Below are 15,936 nucleotides of genomic sequence, written 5' to 3'. Positions count from 1 at the left end.
ATCAAAGACAAACACTGCAGATGGAGAGAATAACATCTTGACCTGCACAGGATGTAAACATTGTGTTTTAGAAAGTCCAAATAACCACTTCTTAGTGTAGCAAAACATGAGATCTGGAGGTTGAAAGAAGTGATAGAAGGTAGGACCAGAGAAAGTAGGCTGGAAGAGTTTATAATGTAATAGTTAGGACTGTCACTTTTATCTTGTCAGCAATGGGGTGATTTTAAGCTGGGAAGTGGCATAAAGAGAATTTTGTTTTCCATAAGCACCAATGAGAGTCACATAGAGATAGATTATGGTAAGAGGCAGGGTCTTTGAGGCAAGACGACTACTCTGATTTACAAACTGTCTCTTTGACAGATGGTGCCTGCTGGAACTTTGTCAGTGGGGAAAGAACAGAGTTTAAGAAACAGAAAATGTCACACATGGGGGAGGGTCTTGGACCTACCTCAGCTGATTGTGCCAGGCTCTACTGACTCCCCATGGGAGACCTTGACTTGGAAAATTTGGGGACGGGGGTTGTTGAGGGGGACAGCTGGGGGTGGAAAGAGGAAAAGGGGGGGTATCTATTGTTGGTATATAAAGTGAATAGAAAATTTCTTAATAATAATAATAAAAAGAAACAGTCCAGTCAATCCTCAGGGGAGTCTTTGCCATGAAGGAGATAAGAATGGGGGGTGAGCTGGGAGAAAGGCAGTGGGGGGGGGAGAACAAGGGAATCCATGGCTGATATGTAAAATTAAATTATAAAATAAAATTTTTAAAAAAGAAACAGAAAATGGCATTCCCATGAGTTGGCATCTGTTTACATGGGGAAGCAAAGGGGAGGGAGAACTTTTACAGACAGGATGGAAATATAGGACAAAAGGCCATCAGGGAGAACTGAGGTGTGAAGTAGTAGAGGCCTTGATGTAGTTCTTCGAGCCTCTACAGTAGGAGCCAGGAATCTCTGGCAAAGGCATATACTGAATTCCTAGGATGAAGAGCAAAGTAAGCATGTCTGGTATTTAATTGAGATATTTGTAGTAGACAGCACAGAGTTAACTGTGACCACTATGCAGCACATTAGATCCACAACAGTTAGTCATTTTGTCACTAAAAGTTTATATCGTCTGTTCACTATTTCCTTATTCCTCCACTTTATACTTCAAGAGACCAGATGTTAAATGTTCTAACTACGAACATCCAAAATGGTAGCTATGCATGTTTTTGTTTTTAATTAGCATAAAAGGTATTTCAGATCATTGTGGAATTTTCAAATAAAACTTGATTTTTGTCACTCTGAATTTGAATCAGTTTGCTTAATGTACTTTCCAAATCTAAGTTAAGGCATGATTTAGTTCATTTGATTTTGGTAACCATTATACTATGCATGCCAAGATGTTACTACATACATATATATTCAACTAAATATTTCAAATTTTTAAAGTATATACATAGTAAATATTCTGTTTCAAAATGTGTATATACTTGAAGCATACCTAAAAATCATATTGCTTTCAAGTCCATATTAAATGCAAGAAAATGGCTCTGTTGGTAAAGGTGCATGCCATGAAAGCCTCACAACCTGAGCTCAAATCCCAGAACCTAAAGTAAAAGGAAAAAAAACAACTCCAGAATGTTGTCTTCTGGCTACTACATGTGTGCTTTGGCATGCATGTTATACACATATGTAATAAAAAATAAAGAATTCAAATCAACTTTAAAGTTTAAAAGTTTCTGTTATTGCCCTTCCACCAAACTCTCAGGAATATCATTTTTAATCATCTAGTGAAGGTGTCCAGATGGTAAATATTTAGTTTATAAAGCCTGTGTACTCTTCATTGAAACTTCTCAGCTCTGCCATTAAAGAGAAAAGGCAACTATAGATAGTGGGTGAACTAATGAGAATTGTGTTACAATAAACTTTTATTTAAAAAAGCAAGAGGTGGTCTGGGTTGGACCTGTGGGCCATAGATGGTCAAGTTTTGGCCAAATAGATGTCTTTGCATGCTGTGGGGGGAATAATGCTCTTGTACACTGTAATGATTTTTCACTTGAATTGGTTTAATAAAATGCTGATTGGCCAGCCAGTAGCCAGGCAGGAAGTGTAAGTGGGGCAATCAAACTAAGAATGCTAGGGAGAGGAAGGGCAGGTAAGGAGAAGCCAGCAAGCTGCCCAAGAACCAAGATGTGAAAGCACTGATAAGCCACTGGCCATGTGGCAATACATAGATTAATAGAAATGGGTTAATTTAAGATGTAAGAGCTAGCTAATAATAAGCCTGAGCCATAGACCAAACCATTTGTAATTAATATTAAGCCTCTGACTGGTTATTTGGGAATAGGCAGTCAGAAGAGGTTCATCCGACTACACTTGCATGTGTATTACAAAGAAGGGAGAACCAGTGTGTTCTTTAACACCTTAAAATGACTCTTCCTTACCAGTTGCCTAGAGTAGAAGCTCCCTAGCATGACACAAAGCTTTAACAGTGAGGTGATTATTGTGACTTGGCCATATTTACTATCTGGTTTGTTTGTTTGTTTGTTTGTTTGTTTGTTTGTTTGTTTGTTTGTTTGTTTTTTCGAGACAGGGTTTCTCTGTGTAGCTTTGCGCCTTTCCTGGAACTCACTCTGTAGCCCAGGCTGGCCTCGAACTCACAGAGATCCGCCTGCCTCTGCCTCCCGAGTGCTGGGATTAAAGGCGTGTGCCACCACCGCCAGGCCTTACTATCTGTTTATTATTAGCCTCATGTTTGCTTTTTTATTCTCTTACCTTGTTCTACTAAACTCAGCCGCATATACTGGTTAAAATCTGTTTACTTAAGTTTTTAAAGATGTGATTTTTTAGATAGTGCCACAAATGCACATACATTTTAAGCTGATGTCCAAAAATTAATTTGTCCTTTCATCCTTGACTAGGCAGAAACACTTTTCCAGCAAATCTGCCCAAATGAAGACTTCTGTCCAGCCCCACCAAATCCTGAAGATATTGTCCTTGAGGGAGACAGCTCACAACAAGAAGCTTCAGAATCCAATGTCATACAAGAGGCCAACTCAGAGATTCCCAAGGAAAGTACAGACCTGGGAAACCCAGAGGAGCCCTCTGAGTAGTGCATATGCCTCAGATTTAATATCCTAACTTGGAAATTCCTCTTGGTTTCATAGTCTTCTTGATGGAAGGAATATATGAAATCTTTTAGAAAACAACAACCAATAGGCAAAATTACAAGAAGAAGTGAGTCCCAGAAATTTAAAGGGGAATTTTCTTCAAAGAGGGCATTTCCAGGAACATAAAACACTTGTAAAGCACATTGACTTGCCTGTTTTAAGATAACAAACCTGTAAGATTAGCAGATAAAAAATATAAATGGACTGATTCCTGGGAATGTAGCTATGATGTGAAAGGGATCCTATGCATAGTTAGTAATTATGTGGTGTTCACATAAATTTGTTTGCCACTTGGGATCTTTTTTGTTGAAAGCCACATCTGGAGAATCAGCTCACATACTTATTTTGATTATTTGAATTATATTTTCATTCTGGGTATGATATAACAGATAAAAGGATATGTAAATACAATAGAGTAAAGCTAAGCTACCATAATCTGGCCAGAAGCCTATATTTGGGGTAAAAGTTGGTTTTATTTTCTATGTTAAGAACCAAAAATGTCAATACTAAGGTGTTCAGATGTTTTGCTAATAATGATTTGTTAGTAATTAGTAATTTGGATGTAATATTATACACACTGGCTAAAGTTCAAAAATGAGGAAATGTAAGAATGGAAGCAAACATTTGGAAAAGGTCCTTTATGATTCTACTAAATCAGGGTAACTGAAGCACGAACCTCCTTGTTCCCAGAACTAATTTCATTATGGCTATGCTACTCAAAATATTAGGCAAATTGTTTAACTTCTTATCTTCAGTTTCTCCAGATTCAAAGTGGAATACTATGCTTACTATGTCAGAGTGGTTATGAGATAAATGCAGCACCATCTTTAGAATGGTTCTTCTGGAAAAATACTGTTTTGGAACTTTCTCATTGATTAACCTGTGGATAAATATCAAACCAACCTCATGATCACAGTGTTATATTTATTGTGTTAAATTTTTAAAATGCAAGTCTGTTTCCTCATTAGTAACAAGTGGAATGGTCGTTTTTAAAGTCTTAGAAATACTTAATAAATTCATATTCCTCTTCTGGCAACTAAACCTGAAACCATGGAGAAATGAACAGAGTATAACAGTTAATAAACTGAAATACACACTTTACATGAAAACATGAGGGCTATACATTGGCAGCAAATCTATTTGCAATGCCTGCAATTTAAATTTCTCCAAGCTCTGGTGGTCTACTTTCTTTGAGCAATAGTTTGGACCTAGAACTACCTGTAAATAAATAAACCCAGTGCTTCCTGTCAGTGAGCAGTGGCTCCAGTGTAAAGCATAGAGTTCTCCCATGTGCAGCTAGTTCCTGGCCTGGCCAGGTTTCAGGGAAGATTTCAAAGCAAGCTCCCAGCAGAGTCTTAAGAAATGGAAAAATCCAAGGAATGTTGCTCTTGCTGACCCCTGCAGATTGAATTAAATTGAGGAAGGAGGACAAACATCCCAGATTCCCAGGCTAGTCTTCTCAGACTGCCTGCACCTCCTGCTGTACAGCCCTCTCTCCTCTGTAGTACCCTTTCCCTTTTGTAATGTCACACAAATCAGGGACAGAATCACATTATAAACTACTTTGTCACAAAGCTTCAGCTCTTCAGTCTGTTGTTTGCTGAAGCCCAACTAGGGCATGCACTAAATGCCAAGTACACACCTGTACAGCACCAGGTATTGGTCCTGCCTCTCCATGGCAGCAATAGGGAAGTTTCTCTTAGATGGGGATATTCAGTTGGAATACAATCACAATAAAGTTGCACCACTAAAAATGTTATACTTTGTTATAATCTAGAGTTAAGACCTCCTAAATGCAGCATGCGCATTTACCTAAAGGAGACAATTAGGCTAGATAGGTTTAGAATAACTAGAAACCTTTGGACACCCCAGCTATATAAATTGTAGAGCAGCAGCAGCAACTATTGTATGCTTTCATGGCCTAGTAAATACTGTAGCTTTTTTATTCCTTTGATGTCATCCAAACAATCGCGCTTCCAGGTCATTTACTAAATATATTGTTGAAATGCTTCAAGTAGTGGTTAAAAATACCACAAAACTCTTCTTAAAGATTGTAAAGACAGTTCTTCCTATTTCCTGTTGCCTCAGAATGCAATACTAAACATTTGAAGAGCATTTTCTTGTTTTCTTAATTACTGCCAGTAAATACTTATTTTTGCTGTTTTAACTTCAAAACAATACCAACAACAATCATTAAGGTAATGTTGTAAAACCATAAGTTTAACATGATATGAATAAAATTGCTGTTTTACATAATGCAAATATTACAGTAATTTAAACTTTGAAAGTTGCTGTTATCAAAGAATTTTTACTTGTATGTTCAAAATATTTAAATATGCATGCCTGTTTTCTTAGTAACCAAAAATCATATCATTAAGTGATTGATATAAGATCCAATAACTAATCCCATGTTGCTTTTATATATTTTTTCTAGTTGGTGTGCCTGCCCAAGAAAACATAAACAATAGATGTCACTTTCTATTTTTCTAAAGTAAAATGGCCACAAACATGGGTAACTTCTAGGATAAAGGAAATTTCTAAAATAATATCCACAATTATAAAGTTGATTGTTGACAGTTATTAATTTCTGGCAAAGTTGTTTCTAGATTTTTTTTTCTGTCTTAAATTTTGTTTTCTAGTTCCTAAATAGTAGCAATCATTTTAAAGGAATTAAAACCATTTTCTTGCAAATTATTTATGTACTGTTATTGGTATTTAATAATTTGTCTTTTTGCTCAGTAAACTTTATTATAAGTATTTTTAAAAGCATGAATAATAATTTGCACACTGTAACAGGGAGTTTTCAGAGGAAATAAAGACTTTTCAATGCCTTTCCACTGTAGTGGCCTATTCTTTCATATTTGAATTTTGTGTATAGGGTAGAGATGCATCTGAATGGTAGAGACTTTGCTTAGCTGTGTACCTACTAGAATTTTTCAGTGTAGACAGGCTGTTATCTAGCACTTCCACTCCTCATAGAAGATTTCCTTAGCTTATAGTCAGTTCTACATGTGTTTGATTATAACTTAAGTATTCTTTAATAGGAGACTGACTTAAATTAATGTGTATTGATTAGTATAAAATAATAATCCCAAACACCACTTTTAAAAATATATAAATGCCAAGTAGTGGTGGCACACACCTTTAATCCCAGCACTCAGGAGGCAGAGGCAGGTGGATCTCTTGTGAGTTCAAAGCCAGCCTGGCAGGACAACCATTGCTACACAGAGAAATGCTGTCTCGAAAAACCTAGGGGCATGTGTGTGTGTGTGTGTGTGTGTGTGTGTGTGTACATATATACATATATATACATATATATATATACACATATGTGTATGTGTATATATATATGTATATATCAATAACTAAAAAGATTGTCTTGGATCTGGGTTAGTCTTCTGCTTTTATACTGTTATTAAATAGTTGTCCACTGTGTGTTTTATTTAATTTGCAGGCATCTACCTACCCACAGTGATAAATTTGTATGGCAGACTATCAAACTTTGAATGGTTTTGGTTTAACTTAACAAAATGTTCTAGAAACCAATATTAATGTCACTCTCAAGCATAAGCAGATGGTAGTTTATCCTGAGATCAGTGTTACAGAAGGTTGTGAGGCATAAGCTATGACTTTACAGTACATTGAACAACTACAACCTGCTTTCGCATCTTAGAGAAAGAGAATCCAAAATCTTTTTTCATGTTTGGTAATGAAAACTGGAAATGCTTTTCTCTTAGGTGTTTGAATCTCTAACAGCTTACTTGCAGTAGGAAAAATGATTGCTTCCGTTCTTTGTATGCAGAAGTAATTCATTAAGCTATGTTTTTTTTTCAACAAAATAATCAGGGAATACTGGTATTTTCTGTCAATTCCAAATAGTTCATGAAGCTCCTCAGAATGTATTCAAAAGCTAACCAGAATTCTTACAAAACTGGCAATTTATCTGTAAGATTATTAATAAATCAAGACTTTGAAAGCTAAGGTTGATTGAATTTTTAAACAAGTAGCTGTGTTATCCTTCAAGCACCATGGAGCTCATAGAGTATTAACACTCTTAAAAAGTGCTGTGATATGTTTGAATTCTGTTTAATAATAGCTGTTTAAAGCACCAAGCAGTTTAACACTCGGCTTTCCAAATCACATTTTGAAGGCCATGTTCTTTCCATTAATGCAGTTTTGCTGTGGACTCCAGTGAGAAGTCTTTCCCCTGCAAGTTCTTATGTCTGCTCTATCTGGTGATGATGGTTCCAGATCATTTGACAGGCAATCAGTCATTAGAACTTAAATCCTAGTAGACTGTAGTCTTTTTGCTGATCACTGTAAGAAGATTAATCTGGTAACTCCTATCAATGCTAATAGGACTTGCTTGTGTAAATCCTCTTTCTATAAAGTGGATAATCAAACCCTAAAAGAAAATTAGCTAGTGATGTACACTGTCACTGTTCAAGAAGCAGCACTGAGTATCTCTACTCTGGATTTTCACGTGTGGTGGAAAAGCATCAGTGTACCATGTCAGCAGAGATTGATAAACTTGAAAGGCTCTTGATTTTCTACTTCCATTTTAATACATAATAGAAACTTGTGCTTCTAAGAACTATCAATATAAATTTCTCTTGTATAAGAGGAAACTTATTTGTTTTTGTTTGTTTGTTGGTTGGTTGGTTGGTTGGTTGGTTGTTTTTGTTGTTTTAGGCAGGATCTCACTATGTATCACTAGATGGCCTCAAACTTGCTATTTACACAAGACTGGCCTCAAACTCAGAGATCCACCTGCCTCTGCCTTCTCAGTGCTGGAATTAAAGGCATGCACCACCACACCTGTCAAGAATAAACTTATTTAAATTAATTTTTTGAGAAGTTCATACATGAGTACAATATTTACATCACTTCCACTTCCTCCTGATCCCATGTCCCTGTACATTCTGAAATTTATAACATCTTTAATTATTATTATTATTACATACGCACACACCACAACCTACTGAGCCCCTTTAGTGTTGCTTTTATGTGCTAGCTCAGACCACTTAGAATCAGCCTGACCTATCGGGAAGCTCATCCCTTGATAAAACTGATTCTCCCTTCTCATCAGTCATTGATTGCCTGTAGTTCTTCATCTAGGAATGGGACCTTGTGAAATTTATCCAGTTGAGATTGGTATGTCAAATGATATTGTCATTTTGCAGGTCTTGTTTAGGCTACTATATAGTTGAGATTTCATCAGTGCAGCATTCCTATCATATCTAGAAAACACTTATCTAGCAGCAGGTGTTCTGGTCTACCTTCTCATTCATGATTTTCCCTGAGCCTTATGTATGGGGGTTGTGTTGCAGATGTATCATTTGGGGCTGGGCATGGTCCCTAATCTGCATTTGGGGCAGTTATGGATCTTTGTAATAGTCTCTGTGTGTTGCAAAATGAAGCTTCTTTGATATGTGAGAGCTACACTTACCAGTAGATATAAGGATAAGTCAACTACTTTGGCATTGTTGCTAATATGCCAGTATTAATATGCATGAGTAGATGGGCAGCACTAATTGGACCCAGGATTATTAAATTTAAAAAGAGGACATGACATAAAGATGGGCACAAGATGGAGTGTGGACACTTGGGGGGAGTTGGAGGGAGGAGTCACTACTCTAGAGGTGGTGGGACCTGGGAGAATAGAGTTGATAAATGAAGTGGGCCAAAGTCTCATGTACCAACTTTATTTAGAGCATCAAACAATTTATACTCTGAGGGCTAAAAAAAAGCACATGAGTAATGTTCTCATGGGTACAAGCTGTATACAATTATAAGGACAAGCCACACATGGCAAAAAAAATAAGTTTTTCCACAGAGGCATATAAAGGATAGTTTAAGCATTAAATTGAGTAACAGCAGCAAGCAGCGATGAGTAATCTGAAGAAAATCATTCCTATTCGCTAAGCCTAGGAGGAGTACAAAAACAGCCTAACAATTCTGTGTTTTAAACTGAGGTCACGAAACTGTTTCCTCTGAGTGTTCTTACAAGCACTCAAAATTCTCACATGACTACATTCCTGAGCCTTTTTCCAGCAGGTGCCTAGTGGTAGACAAATATGATCAAAATGCATTATTTAAATCTATGGAATTTTCAACGAATAAAAAAATGTTCTGGATATGTTGAGCTACTCTCTCAGTAGTCAAGGAAAGCTATACCAGCCTGGAGGGTGGGGGATTGGAGACTTAACAGAGTCTATAAGATTGATAGTAGACAAGAATGGTAAGTATGTGTGGGATGACTCATCCCTAACAGACCTGAGGGCCAGCCGCCCAAACAAGTAAAAAAAGACACTTTCTGAGAGCCAACCTGGGTCTGCCTAAGGGCCTTAGCAACAGCAGCTAAAACATGATCTGGAGATGACCTGGACCTATGAGAGGCAGCCATGTCACACCAGCAGATGCATATTCATCAGGCCTTCCCCCAGGGTGGGTTGGAGGGTATATAAGGCTTGCCTCTTCCTGAATAAACTGAGCTTGTTTCAACGTTAACCCAGAGTCTATGTCGTTGACTCTGTGCCTACTTGGCCCCTTCCCCCAAAGGGAACAACAGCATAGGACCCTGCCACAAGTATGTACAGGAAAGCCACTAACAAGTCAGTATACAAATTGGTTATACCTTTTTATATGAGCAACAGTTTGTCAGTACTTATCAGAACATTTAAGTACCCATAGCTTGTAGTGGGTAGCCGTTCCAGCTTTGACCTAGACGTACCACCTCCTTTGAGGGTTCGGTAACTGTCACACCTACAAGGCAGAGCCAAGAAAGGACCCCTGAAAACCCGAGATCTGGATGGGCCAGCTCTCTTGGTCCCTGAATCCTGGACTTCGGAGGTAGACCGAGCAGAGTTCTCTAGAGAATACCACTGGACTACGCTTCACCTTTCCCAGACCCTGTTACCTATCCCTTCACTTGTAAGTTACCCCACAAAATAAACCTCCGTTTAACTACGTGGAGTTGCCTTAATAATTAAACCAATAATAGCTTGTTATCCAGCACTTCTAATTCTGATAGGTGGTTTCCCTAGCTTATAAAAATTTAAAGATATATATGTTGTAAGGCCACAGAATTGAATATGTAGTATGGATCTTAAAGATTATGAAACATACATATACAGTAATGCCTAGGAAAGCTACCTGAGTAAGCCAGTATCAGAAATGAAGAAAGCACCTGGCAGTGGTGGCGCATACCTTTAATCCCAGCACTCACACTCAGGAGGCAGAGCCAGGCGGATATCTGTGAGTTTGAGGCAAGCCTGGTATACAGAGTGAGATCCAGGACAGGTACCAAAACTACACAGAGAAACCCTGTCTCAAAAAAAAAGAAAGAAGGAAGGAAGGAAGGAAGGAAGGAAGGAAGGAAGGAAGGAAGGAAGGAAGGAAGGAAAAAAGAAAGAAAGAAAAAGAAGGGAAGAAGGAAGAAAGAAAGGAAGGAAGAAAGGAAAGAAAGAAAGAAATATTCTCTGGAAATGTAAAATATCTCAATGTTAAATATGTAGTTACAAGCTATAATTGAGGATAAAGCTATGAGTGAGAAGTTGCCTTTGTTACCTTCCTTTTCTGGGTAGTCAGTAATAGTATTAAGTTCTAGCAGTAAAAGCAACAACATACACATACACATAAAAATAAAATGTTGAAAGAAAAATGGCAAAACATTTGTTTAAAACCATATCTCCAATAACCCACAATAGAAGGCCAAAGATAATGAAGTTGGAATTACTATTCTAAAACCTGCACTCATTAAACAGCTGTGGGTGCCTGCACATGATCAAGCCAGTCTAGTGTGTACAGGGAATGGGCTAGTTAGTACAGGAGAACTAACTGAGGAGCTGATGAAAGTTGATGGCTTAAGAGGAGAGAAAGACAGATTTTTTTTTAAGGGTGTGGGTCTTGTTAGGCCTACCACATGCCAATGGATGACTCCATTCCCATGAGTATATGGGCAACACAAATCAGAAGTGGTAGATTATTAAGGAAAAAAAGGAGGACATGAAGTTAGGAGAGAGTTGGGGGTAGGGGATGGATCTGGGAATAAAGGAAGAAGTGGCAGGTGAATATGATTAAAATACATTGTGTGAAATTCTCAAAAAAACTAATGGTGAAAATGGAAGAGCGGAGGAAATCTTAACAGACAATATATCCTACTTTTGTATATGGGGAAACTCAGGACAAGAGAAAAGAAACCTTACTGAAAGAATGGTGTGACAAGGTGATATTAAGACTTTGAAGTCAAATCTGAATTTGAACCATAACTCCCACTTATTCTCTGTAACTCTTAACTTAGCAAGTTTTTTCAGTCTCTAGTTTTCAGTTTCCTTGTATGTTGCATGGTGTCCTGGTAGTACTCACTGCAGATGAATTTCGTGTGACTGGATCTCATAAAAACCCCTGGGAAATACTCAGCAAAGTTCCTGGTACATAAAAAGACATTTGTTGAAAGGTGGCATTGGTATTCCATGAATGAAGACAGAGCCAACATTAGACACAGGTTTCCTAATTATCAGATCCTTTTTTGCTGAGGGTATGAAACTTATGAGTCTATAGAATGGCAAATAACTCTACAGGATATACTGGCACCTTTTCTTATGTCTGTCCAACAATTACAAATTCTTTCCTTATCGAAGCTCACCATGAGGCTTACTTATGATTTATGGTTATGAAATAAGAAGTAATACACTATTTATTTTTACTGCTTTTCAATTTTAGGAATGCCTAGAACTCATATATAGACAACAGCCTTACTTATACTTCAAGAACTCTTAAGAATTGGCGCTTAGATTTTTCATATCTCCCACTACAGGCATTCCTTATTACTCCCAGGCCAAGCCACAAAGTCACACCTAAGCCTCTGTGATCTCACTGGTATTTGAAAAAGTCCTGATGTTTTCATACTGTCAGGAGAAGGATATGCCTACATGTTTTCACAGGACATTGACCTGCCTTTATGAATTCTGGATCGCCTGGTCACACCATATACTAGGTCACTGCAGGACAAAGGCACTCTAAAGCTGCCAGACTGAATACAGACTGTTATTTACCTCTAGATTCTTAAATATTGAGTGTTAAATATAAATAAATTGATACAATTCCAGATCCTTTTGATGAACTGTTCAATGATATAAAACTCATAGAAATATGATTAGAAATAATAATTCTCTTCTAAATGTATTTTATTAACTTTTGTCAAAAGATAATGAGACTTGAGAGATATATAAATGACACATTTCAGATTTCATTCTCTGGCTATCCTGATTCTGTTGAGACTCCAAGGATTCATATTTTTGTCTGACAAAATTTACCACTGTTATATTAAAATATCTAAGCTTTTGTCCATTAAGAAGGTTCTTACAAGCTTCAAGAGATCAAAATTTGCCAACACTCACAAACCAAGAAGGACTGGGAGGAATGCAACCTACCTACAGTTCTTATCTCCCACTTACAAAATTTCCTTTTCTCCTCTGGGTGGGGGAGGAGCCTTCCCTCTCCCTGGCCTGGTATCCCCTTCTCTTATCTGCTAACCATGCATTTAATATCCCATAGGTACGCCTAAGAGAAAAAGTTTCCTCTTTAAAACTCCTCATCTTTAAAACTCTTCGGCTGCATGTTCTATCATTAATACACATATTTCCAGCAGAAATTCTAACCATTTAAAGAGTTACAGGTTGTCATCCTCTGGACCATGGACATGCTGTCTAGCTGCAGGTCTGTATCCCACCCTCCAGGCCACACTGATGTGCTGTCCGGCCCAAACCTGCGTCACGCCCTCCAGCCCACGAGACAGAAAATTCTGCTACACTGCCTGTCTCACAGAGCCTGAAACAGCCTGCGCTTCCTGGGTTTCCACTGCATTCCAGGCCTCAAGACCCCCAGCTTCGCCCCCATATCCGCAGGAAGCAACCATGAGAGATTTCTACAGCCCCCTTTGTCACGTACCCCTCTTTGTGAACTGAACTTTCCAGCCCAGGGGCTGGACTACCCTTAAAAATGCTCTATTATTAATTGTATAAGTTCTGCCCATGAATCCTGAAATGTATGTACTATCAGATATTCTCCTCATGTACTTATGACAATTGTTCTGTATGTAAGTCTTGCCATGTATACCCTGACACAGGTTATTACTGTTTTCTCATAGCTAGTGGTTTAACATTGCATCGATTACAAATTTAAACTAGGTAAGCTTCAGCTGCAGCCTTAGTCCCACAGGTGCTCATGACTCAAGTAACTTGTTAACTATGCCTCCTTAAAATACTGGTTAGCCAAATTAATACCACTAACCAAAGATTATTGATGTATCCAACTCTTATTAAATAAGAAACAATGCAAAAGAGAAAGCCGAGAGGTCAGAGCTCAGAGCCAAAATCTCACCCTTCCGCCTGCGGTGTCCCAGCCTCCCGAATCAGATCCCTATTTCCTGTCTGTTAGTCTATTTAAAGAGACAGAACAAGCCACAGCTATCTCACCTCACCAGTTCCTCAGCTGGTCCTGTTTCCTCAGACTGGAAGCTTCTGTGTCCTCATCCCAATAGCTCTCAGCTGAACTGTGTTGCTCCAAAGCCTGAAAGCTTAACCAGCCAAATGCTTCTAGTTTCTGGTCCTCACGCCTTATATATCTTTTTGCTTTCTATCACCACTCCCTGGGATTAAAGGCTGGTTTTCTGGGATTAAAGGAGTGTGTCACCACCATGCTTGGCTATTTCCAATGTGGCCTCGAACTCACAGAGATCCAGAGGGATTTCTATCTCTGGAATGCTAGGATTAAAGGCGTGTGCCACCACCGCCACACTCCTGGTATGGCTCTAATAGCTCTGACCCCCGGGCAACTTTATTTATCAACATACAATCAAAATCACATTTCAGTATAATTAGATTACCACCACAAAAGATTAATAGAGTTAATGTTCCAAACTAATCATTTCTTTTTGATAAGTCACAATCATAGTATTCAGACACTTTTGACCATATTATGCCATACTAGCTAAGGACAGATTTTTATGATTACTCATCTGCTCCCTTTTGGAGACAGATATTCTAACTATATACAGCTATACCTATTAGATGGTTAAACTAATCCTCAGCCTGCCATCTATATAAAGTATTGATTATAAATATATATTATAGACACAATACTGATTAAATATCAATGTTAATCATTACTTATCATTATTCAGAAATCTCCAAACTTAAGTTCATCTACATATTCACTGTCAAAAAAAATTTTTTTTAACTAAACGAAAAAAGGGGAACTGCTGCGGGCCGCAGGAATATCATAAGAACTCAGCTGGTTATGGCAAAGTCACTACCTGGAGGGATCATGGAATTCCTCCAGAGGAAGCCAAATCCCAAGGAGTTTTTGGTGTTACTTGGCTTGTTATATATCAGCTGTCTTCTGTTATGAAAATCATGTGTGCCTTCATAGTTTTCCCAATTGACTTTCCCTTAAGAAGGACTAACAGTGTGGACTGATCACTCTCTGGACATACACATTCCAGGTAGTTGGAGAACAGCCTCAGGAAAGGCTTTCTCTGGAATCAGATTATCTCCCTTAGCCACTTTCAAGGACTACAGGAAACACCACCCAGGTGGGTGCCCAACTTCCAAGGACTAACAATGATAACAGCTCACCTCCAAGTCTCCTGACTTAAATTCCACAAGGAGACACCGCCCAGGGGGTCGCCCAACTTCTGAGGACTAATAATGATAACAGCCCACATGCAAGTCTCCTGACTTATGGTAAATTCCACAAGAGGACACCGCCTAGGAGAGGTGGACGTTAAGTAATAGCTTTACACAATTTAGCTCAGGCCCTCCCTTTATATACCGGGACTTCCAGGGCATAGGGAGAAGAAGAGAGAAGAGGATGGAAGAACTAGATGGGTAAGAACTTGAGAGGAACAAACTGAGATGGGGAAGAAGTAGATTGAAGGGCTACAGGAGAGTACTAGAGGAACGAGATGGAAGATGAGAAAGAGCCAGATGGGAAAGAACAAGATGAAGTAGAACGAGAAGAGGATAGAGGAGAAGGGAGAGGAGATGATATGGGAAGGAACAAAGTGGATGAGAACCTAGAAGGGGCAGAACTAGATGAAGGAATTAAGATAGAACCTAGAGGGGATCGTAGACAAGTGTAGAGAGAAATCAAGCTAAAGATGACCTAAATATGAGAACAGAATATAAGCTTATAACTGTCACAGAATAATAAAGTATATGGACTAAGGAGTTTCGTGTACATAGATTCATTTCTTTTCATCAAAGATTAATAATCAGCTGGTTGCAGATTCTTCCCGGACCCTGGGAGGGGACTATCAAGGGGCTGGACCCCCATAGTCCTCGATAATTTTTCTCTCTACAAGGACTGCCATAGCAGTTCTGCCAGCGAATTCTTAATCAGCCAAACCTGCAGTTTCTAGTTTGACCACACAATGGCCCTTCTAGTTACCAGATGCTAGTGGTTCATTTTAACTTGCTAGATGAAAAGTGATAACTATAGGACTTCATCAAATAAGTAGTATTGCAGCCCCCAAGTTATATCTTATAAAGTAAAAGATAGAAATTTGTCTGAGACAAAATCAGCAAACGTGAAATTCAAGCTTTCACTGTACTTGTTATACATTCCACCATTGTGCATATTTACAGACCCCCCCAAGCTAACAGTAACTGATGAAATACAGGTTAAAATGCATGGAAATAAGTGTCTGGCAATTGGTACTTCAGGCTTAACAAGGGGGATCAAACATGTAGTATCTTCTTGCAAGGAAGCATGAATGGTAAA

The 15,936-nt window shown here is 38.4% G+C and overlaps 1 protein-coding gene across 1 annotated transcript in view; it reads left to right on the top strand.

The window, feature by feature from the left end:
- The window catches only part of Chm (CHM Rab escort protein), a 154,518-nt gene extending 148,533 nt beyond the window's left edge, over positions 1 to 5,985 (top strand). Inside the window, exon 15 of the mRNA XM_028874763.2 lies at positions 2,902 to 5,985. Coding sequence (XP_028730596.1) covers positions 2,902 to 3,093 — 192 coding nt within the window. The 3' untranslated portion in view covers positions 3,094 to 5,985. The remainder of the gene's footprint in view (positions 1 to 2,901) is intronic.
- Positions 5,986 to 15,936: the final 9,951 nt, after the last annotated feature.

Source organism: Peromyscus leucopus, chromosome X, assembly GCF_004664715.2.
Source record: "Peromyscus leucopus breed LL Stock chromosome X, UCI_PerLeu_2.1, whole genome shotgun sequence".
Lineage (NCBI taxonomy): Eukaryota > Metazoa > Chordata > Mammalia > Rodentia > Cricetidae > Peromyscus > Peromyscus leucopus.
Note: the sequence above shows the minus strand (reverse complement) of the source record. Positions and strands in the feature narration are given on the sequence as shown.